The sequence below is a fragment of the Manis pentadactyla genome, chromosome 2 (assembly GCF_030020395.1).
Source record: "Manis pentadactyla isolate mManPen7 chromosome 2, mManPen7.hap1, whole genome shotgun sequence".
Classification (NCBI taxonomy): Eukaryota; Metazoa; Chordata; class Mammalia; order Pholidota; family Manidae; genus Manis; species Manis pentadactyla.
The window spans coordinates 76,906,107-76,922,644 of record NC_080020.1 but is presented as its reverse complement, the minus strand read 5'-3'; the positions used below and the strand labels follow the sequence as shown (position 1 = coordinate 76,922,644).

General features: G+C 35.0%; 1 protein-coding gene across 6 annotated transcripts in view; it reads left to right on the top strand.

Moving 5' to 3' along the window:
* XRCC4 (X-ray repair cross complementing 4) overlaps positions 1–16,538 on the top strand; it is a 258,936-nt gene that overhangs the window by 120,466 nt on the left and 121,932 nt on the right. For all 6 annotated transcript variants that reach the window (XM_036914214.2, XM_057493754.1, XM_057493751.1 and 3 more), the window contains 2 exons: positions 1,402–1,554; positions 2,599–2,702. In XM_036914214.2, the coding sequence (XP_036770109.2) occupies positions 1,402–1,554; positions 2,599–2,702 (257 nt within the window). The remainder of the gene's footprint in view (positions 1–1,401; positions 1,555–2,598; positions 2,703–16,538) is intronic.

Genomic DNA, 16,538 nt, shown 5'->3' with positions numbered 1-16,538 from the left:
TTAACAGTGGTGTGATTAGCTGTTAAACGAGTGAAAATACAATATTTAGGATTGCTAGCTCTCCATTTCCTCATAAGATGTCCATATTAACTCACTCACTTTATCATTTACCTAATAAATAGCTCCTCAACCTCTGTGGAATGCCAGACACTATTCTAGGCACTGAAGCCAATAAAACACATGCTGTCCGGCCCTTCTGGAGTTCATAGCTTGGCAGTGACTGTGCTGTGAGTGCTGTAATTGTTCCCAGAAAATAAATATTACCATATATTCCTTTTCATCCCATAAGAGGACCTAATTCTTTGCATTTCTTGATGGGCAAGTTGTTGAAATTATAAGGGCATCTATAACAAAGATAAAATTTTGACATTTTTTTCTAATCATGTCTCTGAAAAATATACATTTATATGTTATAAATATATAAAGTATATATTCAGAATATAAATATAATGAAAATACTAGGATAACTGTATATAATAGCAGAAGTAAAATAGTACAGTAAAGAGAAAACTAGGCAGAGCTAGACTGCATTTAAAAGAATATTTTCTGTAAAATAATTTACATTTGAGTCTTTAAAATAGAGGTTTATTCATGGTGTGTGTGTGTGTGGTGCACATACCAGGTATATGCAACCTTTGCTAGTATATGTTCTTGACTATATATCTGGGGGATTAAAATCAGTACAGTTTCTTGTTAGCTCACTTGACCATTGTAGGAAGAATTATAAATGAAGGAGAATTTTATGTTTTATCTTATGTATCTAAAATTGAAAATACTTACTGTATCACGTTTGCTGTTTCATTAACCTCTCCTTGGAAATTACAAGTGGATCCTTTCATTATATGTGTGTGTGTGTGTGTGTGTGTGTGTGTGTGTGTGTGTGTGTGCTGAGGGTACTGGGTTATAAGACACAACTCAGCAAATCATGTTCATGTTGTGGAGCAGTTTATAATGTACTTAGGAAAACAAATAAATCACTTAATCACAGAACAAGATCACAGTTCCTAATATAGTAATATTTTTAAAGTTCAGGAAACATAGGCTGTAGTTACTCATGTTTGAAATATCTCCTGTAAAACTATTCTTTTGGAAATAAGCTATAGATGTGAATAAATTATTGCATTTAGGCATTTAGATATTTTAAAAGCTTTTTTGGTATCACTTTTCAATTTTGATTCATATCTCAACATAAATTACTAAAGTTAATAAATGACAAGTTCCAATTATATGTATAACTGTCTATATAAAAAATGAAATTAATGGAAACATGTAAAAATGTATTTTCCTTGAAAAGTTTCATGATGCCATCTTTAGTACTATGAATAATATTAGTACTTTGAATAATATTAGTGCTAAGAAAAACTGCATGATTTAGTTGTTTATGTGTTTATTTACATTTAGGTTTGAAAAATGTGTGAGTGCTAAGGAAGCTGTGGAAAGTGATCTTTATAATCGGTTTATTCTGGTGCTGAATGAGAAGAAAGCAAAGATCAGAAGCTTAAATAAATTGTTAAATGAAGTTCAAGAACGAGAAAAAAACATTGAGCAAGAAAGGTATTTTGGCCTTTCTGTTTGGGATGGCAGATGCATAAATTTAAATGGAATTTCTTCCCCAATTTAAGGAAGGTTAGGTGCCAACTTGTTTGTAATAAGAGATCATTTGATAGTTTATGGTAGATGCTCTGACAGCTGGATGCATTGGGCTGGAGAATTCTTAACACGATTTTCTCCATGTCTGCCTAATTGCCACACCTACACTTAAATCATAAAACAGGCATGAAGTCTGTCTGAATATTATTTGTTTAATTCTTAGACATCACTAATAAACATATTAATTAAAAACTTTCATCATTTGCAAAACTACAGAATTGGACACACATTTGTAATCTTGGTATCTAAGCAATGGTTAATTTTAGAATGAAGTGGCTTTAATAGTGGATGTATATTTTATTTTTAAGAGTCATAGGTGACTTATGGCTGGTATGGCTTGGACAATTATAATTATTTTAGATATTAGCAGATATAAGTTTGGGTCTGTTACCCTGAATCTGAGAGGAAGCATAGGTTTACTAAGGGCATAGTGTAGAGAATATATATAATATCTTATATCAGATGGTCCTAATTCAAGTGCTGGTTTGGCACCGGTATCTATTAGTACATAAATTTGGACAAGTCCTTTAAACTCTCTGTGCCTTACTTGCATATCTTCATAATAATAAAGATATTCATCTCAAGATTTGGGGGAAATCAAGTGGAAGGTAGAAATTGCTTTGTGATCAGTAGAATATTGAATAACCCACAGAGTATAATTTGGAAGAATAGTATTTTGATTAATGAATAATAAATGATAAGCAACTTATTCAAGAATTATAGTGAGCACTAAACCACATTTAGATTAGGTAAAAGAAGAACATGTTCTTAAGAGAGTTAATGTATAACCTTTAAAGTGCTTTCATCTTAATCATAAATATTTCAATATATGTTTGTTTAATTATAATGTTTTCCCAGAAATATTTTCTATAATTACTTAACTGGTGAATTTGATACATAGCTAGGAGTAAACCAGTAATTTCTGATTCAACTTTATTTTATGTCTAGGGAAAAAACATGTTCTGAAATGTCTGCTGATAGAGATGCAATCTACAATGAAAGTACAGATGAGGAAAGTGGAAACCTGCCTGCTCCCTCTGTGTTAGCTCCAGGTAAGAGAAATACATGTATTTCCTTTCCTGAATAGCTTACTTGGGCTTATTACTTTAATGATAATAAATCATGATGTTACGAAAATTTTTTTTCTACAAAAATTCTTTAGGGTTTTTAGTCTTAAACATGAAATACTTCATGTGAAAAATTAATATTTATTATAAAATGCAGCAACTCATTATCAACAGCAAAACAAGCAAGCATGCACACACATATACACACACCACAGAATAGTATTCCTTGTTAAACAAGGTTGCATAAGGAATAAGCAAGATAGGTCTTCATGTTAAATATCTCCAGCTCAAAGCTAGCCACTTTTAACATTTGAGATTTTTCTCTCTCAGAGCAATGAGTCGGGTAGTAGAACAGGGTGATCTAGAATGCTTTAGATTATCCTGAGGTTGCAGCCTCCTCTCACTGTTTAGAAAAGGGATTGTTTTTAGGTGAAATGGGTTAGAGGAGAAAGAGAAAGGGAAATAGCAGTTTAATTTAAAGTACCTGAGCTTTACTCAATTCCTCAGATCAGTACCGAGCAGATTTTTAAAGTCCCTAGATTATTTTTCTAGAGTTTTACAGATTTCCTTGAGAAAGGAGACCTTGAGCTCATCTATATTTAGGTAGCTCTGACATATGCCCAATATTCTCTAAATGTTTGATTCATATACTTAACAAATATTTTTTGAGTGCCTATTTTATACAAAGGATTTTTCTATGCAGTAGGGAGCAAAACAGAAAAATTTCTGCTGTGATGGAGTCTAAATTCTAGTCAGAGAAACACACAATAACAAGATGAATAAATTAAATACTATGCTAGGTAGTGTTAGTACTAAAAAGAAAATAAACCAGGGAAGGGTGATAGGAAATGTGAGGGTAGGAATAGGATGAGGGTTGTGATTTTGGCAGGGTATCAGAATAGGCCTCGGTGAGAGGGTGTTAAGTCTATCTGTGGGGAGAGCATGCCAGTCAGAAAAAAGCAGTTAAGTATCAGGCTTTCCTGATATGTTCAAGCAATAGCACAGAAGGCAGTATGGATAAAGTGGAAAGATGAAAATTGGGAGGACTAGGAGATGAGGTCCTAGAGAGGCTGGATCATATTTGGAGCTTTATAAGCTACTGTAAGGATTTCAAGTTTTACTTTGAGTTACACTGGGAACTGTTGAAGGGTTTCAAACTGTTAAGTGTCATGATCTGACTTAAGTTTTAACACGATTAATCTGGCCTTTGTATTGAGAACAGAGCATAGGATGGTAAGCACAGAAGATAGAGCAGTGGAAAGCTAGTTCAACAACAAGTGAAGGAGAATGGCTTAGACCAGAGTTAGCAGTGAAGGTGATAAACAGCAGGCAGATTTTAGATATGTGTAGAGAAGGCAGGATTTGCTGAGGAGATGGGTATGTCATGAGGAAAAGACAGACCCTGACGGTAAGTTTTTGGACTGAACTACTGAAGGCATGCAGTTGACTTACTGAATTGGGGATGGATGCAAGAGAAAGGTTGGGTACTCAGTTTTAGGATCGTTAATTCTAAGATATTGAATAGGGAATCGAATATACAAATTTTGATTTGGGAGAGGGCTCCCTGCTGAAGATGTAAGTAAAGATAGTATTTACAGTTGGCTGAGATATCAAGGGAGTTAAAGACAGGAAAGGGTGATGGTCCAAGGTCTGCCTTGTGCATCTGAATGTGTAGAGGTCAGGAAGATGAGGAGACCAGCCAAGAACGCTGAGAAGGAGCAGCCAGGGTATAGCACTCAAACACTGCAAGTGTGCTATCCTGGAGGCCAAGTCAAGGAAGTATTTCAAGGAGACAGTGATCAGCTCAGTCAAATGCTGCAAACTGGGCGAGGAAGATAGGGGTGAGGAATGATGGATGTCAGCAACACAAATGTTATTGGCGTCTTAATAAAACACAGTGGAATGGCAGGGAATAGGAAAGAAGAGGAGGTTCAGAGGGAATACGAGGAGGAAATTGGAAAAGAAACAAGCCTAAGTGACACTTTTAACAAGTTTCTTGCCAAATTAAGGAAAGACCTAAGGTACCAACTAGAGGAGGAATTGGGGGGCAAGAGTGTTGTTTTCCTTGGGTGAGAGAAATAATATATTTGCATATTGATAGGAGTAAATAAAGTTGGAGGGAAAATAATGTCCAGGTAGTAGATGGAGGTAAGAATTGCTGAAATACTTTCTCTAAGAAAATCGAGAAGATGGGATCAACTGGACAAGAGGCAGGATTCATTTAGCTAGGAGCACAGGCACTTCCATCATGACAGGAAAGAAGGTAGAATAAATGGACAAAGACATGGGAGGGTATCTAATTGCAGTCATGCAATCTTACTGATGTTGATTAAATTGGTTTGTTGATTAATCTGATTTTCAGTTCAAATTGGACCACACAGTCATACTTTCACTTTTGCATGTCAGAGTTAAGCCATTTTTCATTTGGAAGCTATGCTTGTTTTACACTAGTGACCTATTTAAAGTGAAACCATGCTTTTAATAATTAAATGTGCACAAAGAAAGAGAATCTGTACTTTACAATTTAAATGTTCAGAATTTTTATTACATAAAACAGGCTTTGATTTTGTTCCTTATTCAGAGTATCTCACCAACCTTTGAAGTAGATGAAAATTGTTGATAACAAAATATATAGTTAAATATGGGTATATAAGAATAGGGTCTTTTATGTGTTCAGACTATTTTAAGCAATGCTTTACTATAATTGTACTATTTTAAATTTGGAAAAATTTCTCTTCTCTTCAAAAATGTTTAGTTCATTGCCTACTTGTTCTATATTTTCAAATGACCAATATTCTTTAACTCAGATCTAGTTCACTACGTATTTGATTCATAGGTCTCTGATTCTAATTTTTTTTTTTTTTTTGCATTTAACTTGCTTTTAGTGGATTTTGATGTCAGGAATTAAGGACATTTTTATTAGAAATTTTAACTATCCTTTTCTCTCTGCTTCAGTAAGAAATATTCAGGAAACTGAACTTTGCTTTAAAAAAAAAAAGAACCACCTATCTGGAATGCTTGCTATTGAATTAAGAACTAAATTCCATAGATCTGAAAAAAAATATTGTATATGTCAAACTACAAAATGATCCTTCTTTGAACTTGCCAGTTTCCATAATTTATCCTTTTACAGAAAGAAAATGTATTCTTAGTCTGTGGGATATATACATACATATATATATATATATATATATTTATTTATTTATATTTATTTATTTATCATAGCTGTATCTTTTGGTAATAATTTTATATATTACTGCTGTGTGTTTGCAGTACAGCAGTGACAATTTCTTCTTGAGCTTATTCTGCCATCTTGACAATAAATTACTTCTTCTTAGAGTACAAGTAAATATATGAATTTATTTTAGGTATTTCAGGTTCATGTGTGTTTTTCCTACAATAAACACAAGAGAGAAAGAAATTGATGGGATTTAATACATTTATTCTGTCTTTCAGAAAGCCATTCTTTAAATGGCAAAAATGTGTAATTTGGTAGTTATTTCTCTTATGTAAATATATTTTCATCATTACTTACTAAAATTACCAAATTTCCTCATGAGATGTTCACATTATTACCCCATTCCTGCATGGTAAGGGTTTACTGAGACAGATTATTTCGTGATTCCACAGTATTCATTCAAGGAAAAGGTCTGTTTGTATTTATGTATATATCCAGAAGTACCGGAAGTAGGGTGAGGATTTTGTAGTTTGCAGGTAACTGATGGATAGCATTTTATGAATAAGGAATCTACTTTATTACTTATTACTAAAGCTTTCAATTTTCCCTCATCATTAGGATTATTGAGGAAATAACTGACAAGTACTCCAATCTAATAAGCTTTGTCATGCTCATATGTATGATACCATATACTGTGAAAAGCTTTAAAATATTCATTAATAGTTTATTAGCTAAAAGGAGATCTCTGAAGTATTCTGAAACTTGAGCATCACAGTCTATACCTTCCCAGAACTACATTTTATATTTTTCTGTAGCAAGATTTACTTTTGCTGCATCTTAAAATCCAGAATTTCTAGATAGGTAGCAATGGTATTACAGACTTTATTTCTTTAATTACCACTACATACTAAGGCCCTATCGTTCAGAGGTATTTCAGTTTATTTCAGATTAAGGTTATGATAGATACTATTTTCTGTTGTCTCAGCCCAAAGGAGGATGGGTCACTTTCACTCTCATGTAGTTTATATGAACTGCTTCTGGCTTTGAGAATTTCTTGGTTAGTCTGGATTCCTGCTACCTTCAATGTTGTTTTTGCTTTGTAATTCAATAGAAAAACAATCTTGTTGGGTTATTACAGGTATTATAGCCATCACTACAGAAAACTCTGTTTTTTGGATACAAATTAAAGTAACACCTGATGCTCATGGCTATGGAGAAACAGTTTAATTAGGTCCCCTGAATAACAGAACTTCAACAAAATATACAGATATAAGTGTAGTTAGCATAGCATCTGAGTGCCAAAACTTCCAGCAGTGCATCCAAAGGGCTTTTCATTTGCCCCAACGATATCTGATATAACCTAAAAAATTATGGTTTTGTAGTTTTTTATATTGTCTCATCACCATTTTGATGCTGTAATAAAAGAATTATATATGAAAACAATTTTAAATGTGCATGAATATTCTGAGAATTTTAGCTGTTATTGGAAACCATTTCTTAGTTTTAACATAATTCAAAATGCATGTGAATATTTAATGGAAAAATTGGACTTATTTCATAGAAATGTGATCTTTCTTGTGAAATATTTTGAAAACCCACACCTAATTGTCTCCTAATTAGCCTTTACAAGAGGAATTATTTTAATGCCTCATTACTTATTTTAAATTATTTAAATTATTATTTTTAAATTATTTAAGTAATCAATATTTTTTTAATTATAATTCTTTTCCATTAATAGAAATTGACAATATTTTTTACAATCAGAGATCAAATTACATCAGCCTTCCTAAAAGTACAACTAAGAAAAATACTTATTCTAGAATGTTTTGTCCTTCTTAGCTTCATGTTAAAGGTGTACAACCACTAAAATCAAATCAAATAAGCTTTCTTACCAGTTTTCTGCATAACTATTAGCCTGGGTTTTAGCATATTAATTTAATTAGCACTCCTTCTTAACCAACAGGAAGATCCCTGTATAACTGCTATCCGTAATTTAGGCTTCTACTTAGTCGGCGGGCTTCCTGAGAGGAAGTGCGATTATAGAATAGCCTTTTTGAAAATAAATGAATGGCTATGTCAAACAGTTGATGAATACTGATATAGTAGCTTTTAAAAATAGAACAAAATCCAAAATTTCTAAGTATCAAAGAGCTTGTTGCTTCAAACAGTGAATGTGTACTCAGAGGGGATAACACCATGTACTGCCAAAGAGTTTGCTCAGAAATTCAGCTTCAGAATCACAGATTGTGCCCTTAATCTTATCCAGCTTGTTTATCATAGCCACATTTATTTATAAATTCTAAAGAAAAAGCTTGTTGTAGTAAAACCTGTCACAAAATTGGAAAATTAATTTGATTGTATTTCCTAGCAGCCTTGGGCTCTCATACATAAGCAGTGCTGCTGAGGAATGATATTATATACTTCAGAAATTAGATCCCATATAGTGTTAGATCTACTTCAAGCCCATCAGTTCTAAGATGTGGAAACAGAGGCCTAGAAAAGTTAAGTACGTTATTGTAGGTCACAAAGGAGAAAAGAATAAGAAAGTACTTGCCTTATGTAACAATAAACTAACCACAATTGCACATCTCTTTTTGAGATATTGTAAAAACCCTTGGAAATTTCCTAACAAAGAAGAAGTTGCCATTGATGCAATAGAATGATGAAAACACTGTTTCTCTTAAAGAGAAGACAGATCCTGATCCTATATGTACATAAATTCTCCAGAATAGTCAACATCATCAGATTAAACAAATAAGACTTCATGATATGTAGCTTGTGGAGAAAATTCCAGAAAGCACACATTTCTATTGAGGTCATCCTCTGTGTATTTTTTTTTATTGAACTGTAGTTGACATAAACATTGTCTACGTTTAAGGTATACAACTTGTTGATTTGATACATTTATGTATTTTAATATGGTTACCACCTTAATGTTAACTAACACATCTACTACATCACGTATTTATCATTTCTTTTTTGTGCTGATATTTAAGATCTAGTCTCTTAGCCACTTTGAAATTTATAGTACAGTCTTGTTTACTGTAATCACTATGCTGTGCATTAGGTCTCAAGGACTTATTTATCTCTAGTTGCAAGTTTGTATCCTTAAACAGCATCTCCCTGATTCTCCTCCCAACCCCAACCCCTCCCAGTAACCATCATTCTACATTCTGTTTTTATGAGTTTGGCTATTTTAGATGCCATGCTTAACTGGTATTATATAGTATTTGTCTTTCTTTGTCTGACTTATCCCACTTCTTCTGTATATTAATTGCTTCAGATTTTTATTCAGTATTTATCTGAGAACTCTCAAGTGTACCAAAGTTTGTTAGCAAATCTATGATAATTTCTCTACACCCCATTATTAAGATATAACTTTGATATGACCTCATAGGCAACTATTTTCTACCTTTTTAAATGTTCTTGGAGAAACACAAAGAAATTTAGTTAAAAGTATCTGTTTCTGGCTATGGATGAATGAGAAGGTGGCAGATCCTCTCCCCAAAAAGTAATTAGAAATATAAAATTGACAAAAAAGAAACAAACATTGAAGTGCTCTGGAAATTAGTAAAAGCCAGATAGCAATATGAGAAGTGTTTATGCTTGGAAAATTGCTGAAATCCAGGTAGAGAACTGGAGGCCTTAAAGGTCTTGCCTGGAGCTACCGCCACTGCTGTCGCACTACCCCTCATTCCCTGAGCTTGGTCAGTATGGAAATTCTGTCAAGACCTGGGAGACCCTTGGGACTGGTAGCAATTACATCTGAAAGAGGGCAGTCAGTTGGCAGTGGAGAGTGATACCCACATCCATCAGTGCTGTTAGTGAAAGTAATGGTCTTGGCAGCAGTGGCTGAGTGTGTTGGGCCAATGGATCTACTAACCTGAAGTTAGCCTGCTGTGTGGCTGCATTTGTATCATCTTGCTCCAAGCATCTATGACTAAGACTTTACAGAGTACGGGTGACTTGACGAAAGCAGTCCTCTACATGCTGCAAACCATGACCCACTTGAAACAATAGGTGGTGTGATGCAGCAACAATCTCTAGATCTGCTCAATGTCTATAGTGTAATATGTAGAATTCTTATATCTCTGTGCTTGTGACAGGGATATTTACCACAAACAGCACATCTGGTTCCTTGAGCCAGTTCATCAACCTCACTGATAAGCCATATTTAAAATAAAAAAGATAGAGAAGGTTACCAGTGATGAGATTCTGGATTGTTGCCAGCACACCAGCATTGACATAATACTTGCTGGGACTTAACTCTGAGGTCCAGGGGGTGTGCACAGGATGGATATCAGCAGGCTTGCTAAGCACAGTCTGAGTACCTGATGTACTGAGAGAAGAGATACAAGTACAGTAGGCAGAAGAAAGACTCACAGACCTTAAGTGCCAAATTCAAAATTTATCTTGTGATAAAACTCAGGGATGCTGAGAAGCAGTAGTAGCAAACATATGCCTAGTGACACTCAGGATTTTGTGGGGAGAGGGGACTGGTTATAATTGGGGGATAATTGAACAAAAAAATAATTTAGGTTCCTTCTAGCCATGTTACTTTTCAAGCACAATGGCTAGCCACATTAACAACCATATTGTTTTTAATTTAAGTGCATTACTTGGACTATTTCAGAGGTTGTAAACTGTTGATCCTTGGTATGATTTAGGTCATATACCTTGTTTGTCCTTTGATGACATCAGTGTTCAAATAGTAAGTTCGAGTGCATTAGGCGTACGTGCCTTAGTTTTGTGTAGTCCTCAACATTCTCTTTTGTCTTTGGTCTGACTCACTTCATCCATTAATATATCACTTGCAGGGTTTCTGAAAGTGTTTGACTTTGTGACTCCTGGAAGCTGATAAATTATTCTTATGGTGACTACTGCTACAACTCATTCTTCTATTTCTCATTCAACTACTATGATTATGTTTCTCCTCCTCTTCCTCCTCCTTTTACTATTACTATTACTACTATTGATCTGCTTTGGTTCAACTACCACTATTACATCAGATTTACACTACTACAACTACTACACACTCGTAGCTAACCACTTACATGGGTGTCAGAGTCTATTTTAGGTTTTTTAGATGCATTATTTCATTTATATTTAACAGTGAGCCAGTGAATTGTATATAATTATTATCACCATTTTACATCTCAGAGAACCAAGGCACAGGAAGATTAGAGAACTTGCTCCAGGTAACATGGTTACTAAGTTATAGAGCTGAGGTTCTAACCCTATCTACAGAGCTCATCTTTGTGAGCCTTTCCTGTGGGAGTTTTAAGAGCCCTTCCTGGGGAGTTCATTAAATAGAACACTCAAATTTATTAAGATCTTGTAGTTCTATATGATTTTATATTTTAAATTCAAGTATTTTCATGCCTTTATTTTTATAAAATAATATAAAGTTCCTAAAAAAGGAGGGGTGGACTATGTGACCTCCTTTTCTTATATTCAGCTAGAAAAAGGTATATATAGCCTGATGACATGAATACACCGTTAGGATGAATGGGAATGTTTGTATCTCTGTTGGCAGTTTCTTATGACTTCATGGTAAAAGAAGGCAGAAGAACAGTGATTTATATTCGGTCTTTGATTTAAAAGCTTGGATAAAGAAGTGCTAAATAAATATCAAATAACACTATCAAATGTCTATATGGATATTTTTAAAAATATAGAGTTATGTTTTATGTATAGACTTACACAGTGTGCTACTTATATTACTTGATGGATATAAATTTAGAATTTTTTTATCTTTTTGGTGAATTGACTCCTATGATTGAAATATCTCTCATTAGTCTAGTAATACTTCTTTCCCTTAAATCTCTTTATCTGATAGTAGTATAGTTATACAAGCTTTCTTTTCCTTGGTTTGTATGTGGTTTATCTTTTTCATTTTTTTCCATTCTTTTCCTTTCAACCTTTCATATATTTAAAATCTGTTCTTGTTAACAGCATATATGTTTTTAAATCCAGTCTTAAAATCTTTGTCTTTTAATTGGAGTGTTTACTCCATTATAGTTTATGTAGTTACTGATATATTTGGACTGAGATATACTAATATACTCTTTTTTCTTTTAATAATTATTTTTTATTGAAGGGTAGTTGACACACAGTATTACATTACATGAGTTTCAAGTGTACAACACAGTGGTAGAACATTTATATACATAATTCTAGGTTCCAGCTATCACCCTACCATGCTGTTACAATATCTTGACTATATTCCTTATGCTATACATTACATCCCGGTTACTAATTTATTTTACCATTGGAAGTCTGTCCTTCTTTTTTTTTTTTTTTTTTTTTTTTTTTTTGTGAGGGCATCTCTCATATTTATTGATCAAATGGTTGTTAATGACAATAAAATTCTGTATAGGGGAGTCAATGCTCAATGCACAATCATTAATCCACCCCAAGCCTAATTTTTGTCAGTCTCCAATCTTCTGAGGCATAACAAACAAGTTTTTACATGTAGAACAAATTCTTACATAGTGAATAAGTTACATAGTGAACAGTACAAGGGCAGTCATCACAGAAACTTTCGGTTTTGCTCATGCATTATGAACTATAAACAGTCAGTTCAAATATGAATACTCATTTGGTTTTTATACTTGATTTATATGTGGATACCACATTTCTCTCTTTATTATTATTATTTTTAATAAAATGCTGAAGTGGTAGGTAGATACAAGATAAAGGTAGAGAACATAGTTTAGTGTTGTAAGAGAGCACATGTAGATGATCAGGTGTGTGCCTGTAGACTATGTGTTAATCCAAGCTAGACCAGGGCAATAAAACATCCACGTATGCAGAAGATTTCTCTCAGAACGGGGGGGTAAGGTTCTAAGCCTCACCTCTGTTGATCCCCAATTTCTCACCTGATGGCCCCCCTGCGACTGTGCCTGTCTTAGGTTGTTCCTCCCTTGAGGAATCTTACCCGTCTCTGGCTAACCAGTCATCTTCCGGGGCCATACAGGGAAATGTGAAGTTGGTAAGTGAGAGAGAAGCCTTATTGTTTGAAAAAGTTAGCTTTTTACTTCTTTGCATATTTATGCCCTGTGGCTTCTATGCCCAGCATTTGTCTTGAGGTATCTTTACCACTTGGAAGAATTATGATACTCGGTAAATTTGATATGAGGCACGAATTCTATTTAAGGGTTGTAATTAGGAAGGAAGAAGAAAAGCTATAGAAGTAGCAGGCGGAAGAAAACATGGGAAGATTGATTATTTCTTTGATATATCTTCTTGTAGAGTAACTTCAGCATGTATAGGTTTTAAGCTACTACTTATATTGCACACACACATTAACATAATAGGAGTATAGTTACATAACCAAAGCATATCTGTAATTACCAGCCATCTGCAGTGAAACCAAGAAAACCAGTTAGGCACCTTAGGCATTTGTGAAAACTTATCTATGATATGGTGGATATTGTCCAACTGAACTTGAACAGTCTGAGAGAAATCAGACAAATTAAAACAACCCATTCCTGGGGACTGTTCACATGCCATATGTTCTTTTAACAGTAAATAGTTTGTAGTTGTAAGACTTTGGAGCGCTACAATTTGCACTTCTCCAAATTCTTGGTTGAGTTCCAACAGTATAGATCCAGTCCAATTTTGTTGTTTTACTGTATGCACAGGGCAGCTTAGATATCTCCTTCCTCATTCCCATGGCAAGTCCAGGAACTGGTGGGATGAGTGCATCTACAGCTGTAGCAGTGCGTGGATCTTTGTTGGGGTTTTTTGATGATCATCTTCTGGCATGAGTCTTCCAGAGAGTGCAGATGTTGGAAGTTCTTTTTCATATCATATCTTAGTTCATTTTCGGGGTAGCCCAATTAGGCTTTGATCCTCTGTATAAACACAAACAGACCCTTTGCCTACACTTTTATATGCCCTTTATACACTTGTGTAGAACTCGTTGGAGGTTACCACACAGGAACTGCCCTTTTTTTTTTTTTTTTTTTTTTTTTGCTATCACTAATCTACACTTACATGACGAATATTATGTTTACTAGGCTCTCCCCTATACCAGGTCTCCCCTATAAACCCCTTTACAGTCACTGTCCATCAGCATAGCAAAATGTTGTAGAATCACTACTTGCCTTCTCTGTGTTGTACAGCCCTCCCTTTTCTCCTACCCCCCCATGCATGTTAATCTTAATACCCCCCTACTTCTCCCCCCCTTATCCCTCCCTACCCACCCATCCTCCCCAGTCCCTTTCCCTTTGGTACCTGTTAGTCCATTCTTGAGTTCTGTGATTCTGCTGCTGTTTTGTTCCTTCAGTTTTTCCTTTGTTCTTATATTCCACAGATAACTGAAATCATTTGGTATTTCTCTTTCTCCGCTTGGCTTGTTTCACTGAGCATAATACCCTCCAGCTCCATCCATGTTGCTGCAAATGATTGGATTTGCCCTTTTCTTATAGCTGAGTAGTATTCCATTGTGTATATGTACCACATCTTCTTTATCCATTCATCTATTGATGGACATTTAGGTTGCTTCCAATTCTTGGCTATTGTAAATAGTGCTGCAATAAACATAGGGGTGCATCTGTCTTTCTCAAACTTGATTGCTGCATTCTTAGGGTAAATTCCTAGGAGTGCAATTCCTGGGTCAAATGGTAAGTCTGTTTTGAGCATTTTGATGTACCTCCATACTGCTTTCCACAATGGTTGAACAACTTTACATTCCCACCAGCAGTGTAGGAGGGTTCCCCTTTCTCCACAGCCTCGCCAACATTTGTTGTTGTTTGTCTTTTGGATGGCAGCCATCCTTACTGGTGTGAGGTGATACCTCATTGTAGTTTTAATTTGCATTTCTCTGATAATTAGCGATGTGGAGCATCTTTTCATGTGTCTGTTGGCCATCTGTATTTCTTTTTTGGAGAACTGTCTGTTCAGTTCCTCTGCCCATTTTTTAATTGGGTTATTTGTTTTTTGTTTGTTGAGGCGTGAGAGCTCCTTATATATTCTGGACGTCAAGCCTTTATCGGATGTGTCATTTTCAAATATATTCTCCCATACTGTAGGGATCCTTCTTGTTCTATTGATGGTGTCTTTTGCTGTACAGAAGCTTTTCAGCTTAATATAGTCCCACTTACTCATTTTTGCTGTTGTTTTCCTTGACCGGGGAGATATGTTCAAGAAGAGGTCACTCATGTTTATGTCTAAGAGGTTTTTGCCTATGTTTTCTTCCAAGAGTTTAATGGTTTCATGGCTTACATTCAGGTCTTTGATCCATTTTGAGTTTACTTTTGTATATGGGGTTAGACAATGGTCCAGTTTCATTCTCCTACATGTAGCTGTCCAGTTTTGCCAGCACCACCTGTTGAAGAGACTGTCATTTCCCCATTGTATGTCCATGGCTCCTTTATCAAATATTAATTGACCATATATGTCTGGGTTAATGTCTGGATTCTCTAGTCTGTTCCATTGGTCTGTGGCTCTGCTCTTGTGCCAGTACCAAATTGTCTTGATTACTATGGCTTTATAGTAGAGCTTGAAGTTGGGGAGTGAGATCCCCGCCACTTTATTCTTCTTTCTCAGGATTGCTTTGGCTATTCGGGGTCTTTGGTGTTTCCATATGAATTTTTGAATTATTTGTTCCAGTTCATTGAAGAATGTTGCTGGTAGTTTCATAGGGATTGCATCAAATCTGTATATTGCTTTGGGCAGGATGGCCATTTTGACGATATTAATTCTTCCTAGCCACGAGCATGGGATGAGTTTCCATCTGTTAGTGTCCCCTTTAATTTCTCTTAAGAGTGACTTGTAGTTTTCAGAGTATAAGTCTTTCACTTCTTTGGTTAGGTTTATTCCTAGGTATTTTATTTTTTTTGATGCAATTGTGAATGGAGTTGTTTTCCTGATTTCTCTTTCTGTTGGTTCATTGTTAGTATATAGGAAAGCCACAGATTTCTGTGTGTTGATTTTGTATCCTGCAACTTTGCTGTATTCCGATATCAGTTCTAGTAGTTTTGGGGTGGAGTCTTTAGGGTTTTTTATGTACAGTATCATGTCATCTGCAAATAGTGACAGTTTAACTTCTTCTTTACCAATCTGGATTCCTTGTATTTCTTTGTTTTGTCTGATTGCCGTGGCTAGGACCTCCAGTACTATGTTAAATAACAGTGGAGAGAGTGGGCATCCCTGTCTAGTTCCCGATCTCAGAGGAAATGCTTTCAGCTTCTCACTGTTCAATATAATGTTGGCTGTGGGTTTATCATAGATGGCCTTTATTATGTTGAGGTACTTGCCCTCTATTCCCATTTTGCTGAGAGTTTTTAACATGAATGGATGTTGAACTTTGTCAAATGCTTTTTCAGCATCTATGGAGATGATCATGTGGTTTTTGCTTTTCTTTTTGTTGATGTGGTGGATGATGTTGATGGACTTTCGAATGTTGTACCATCCTTGCATCCCTGGAATGAATCCCACTTGGTCATGGTGTATGATCCTTTTGATGTATTTTTGAATTCGGTTTGCTAATATTTTGTTGAGTATTTTTGCATCTACGTTCATCAGGGATATTGGTCTGTAGTTTTCTTTTTTGGTGGGGTCTTTGCCTGGTTTTGGTATTAGGGTGATGTTAGCTTCATAGAATGAGTTTGGGAGTATCCCCTCCTCCTCTATTT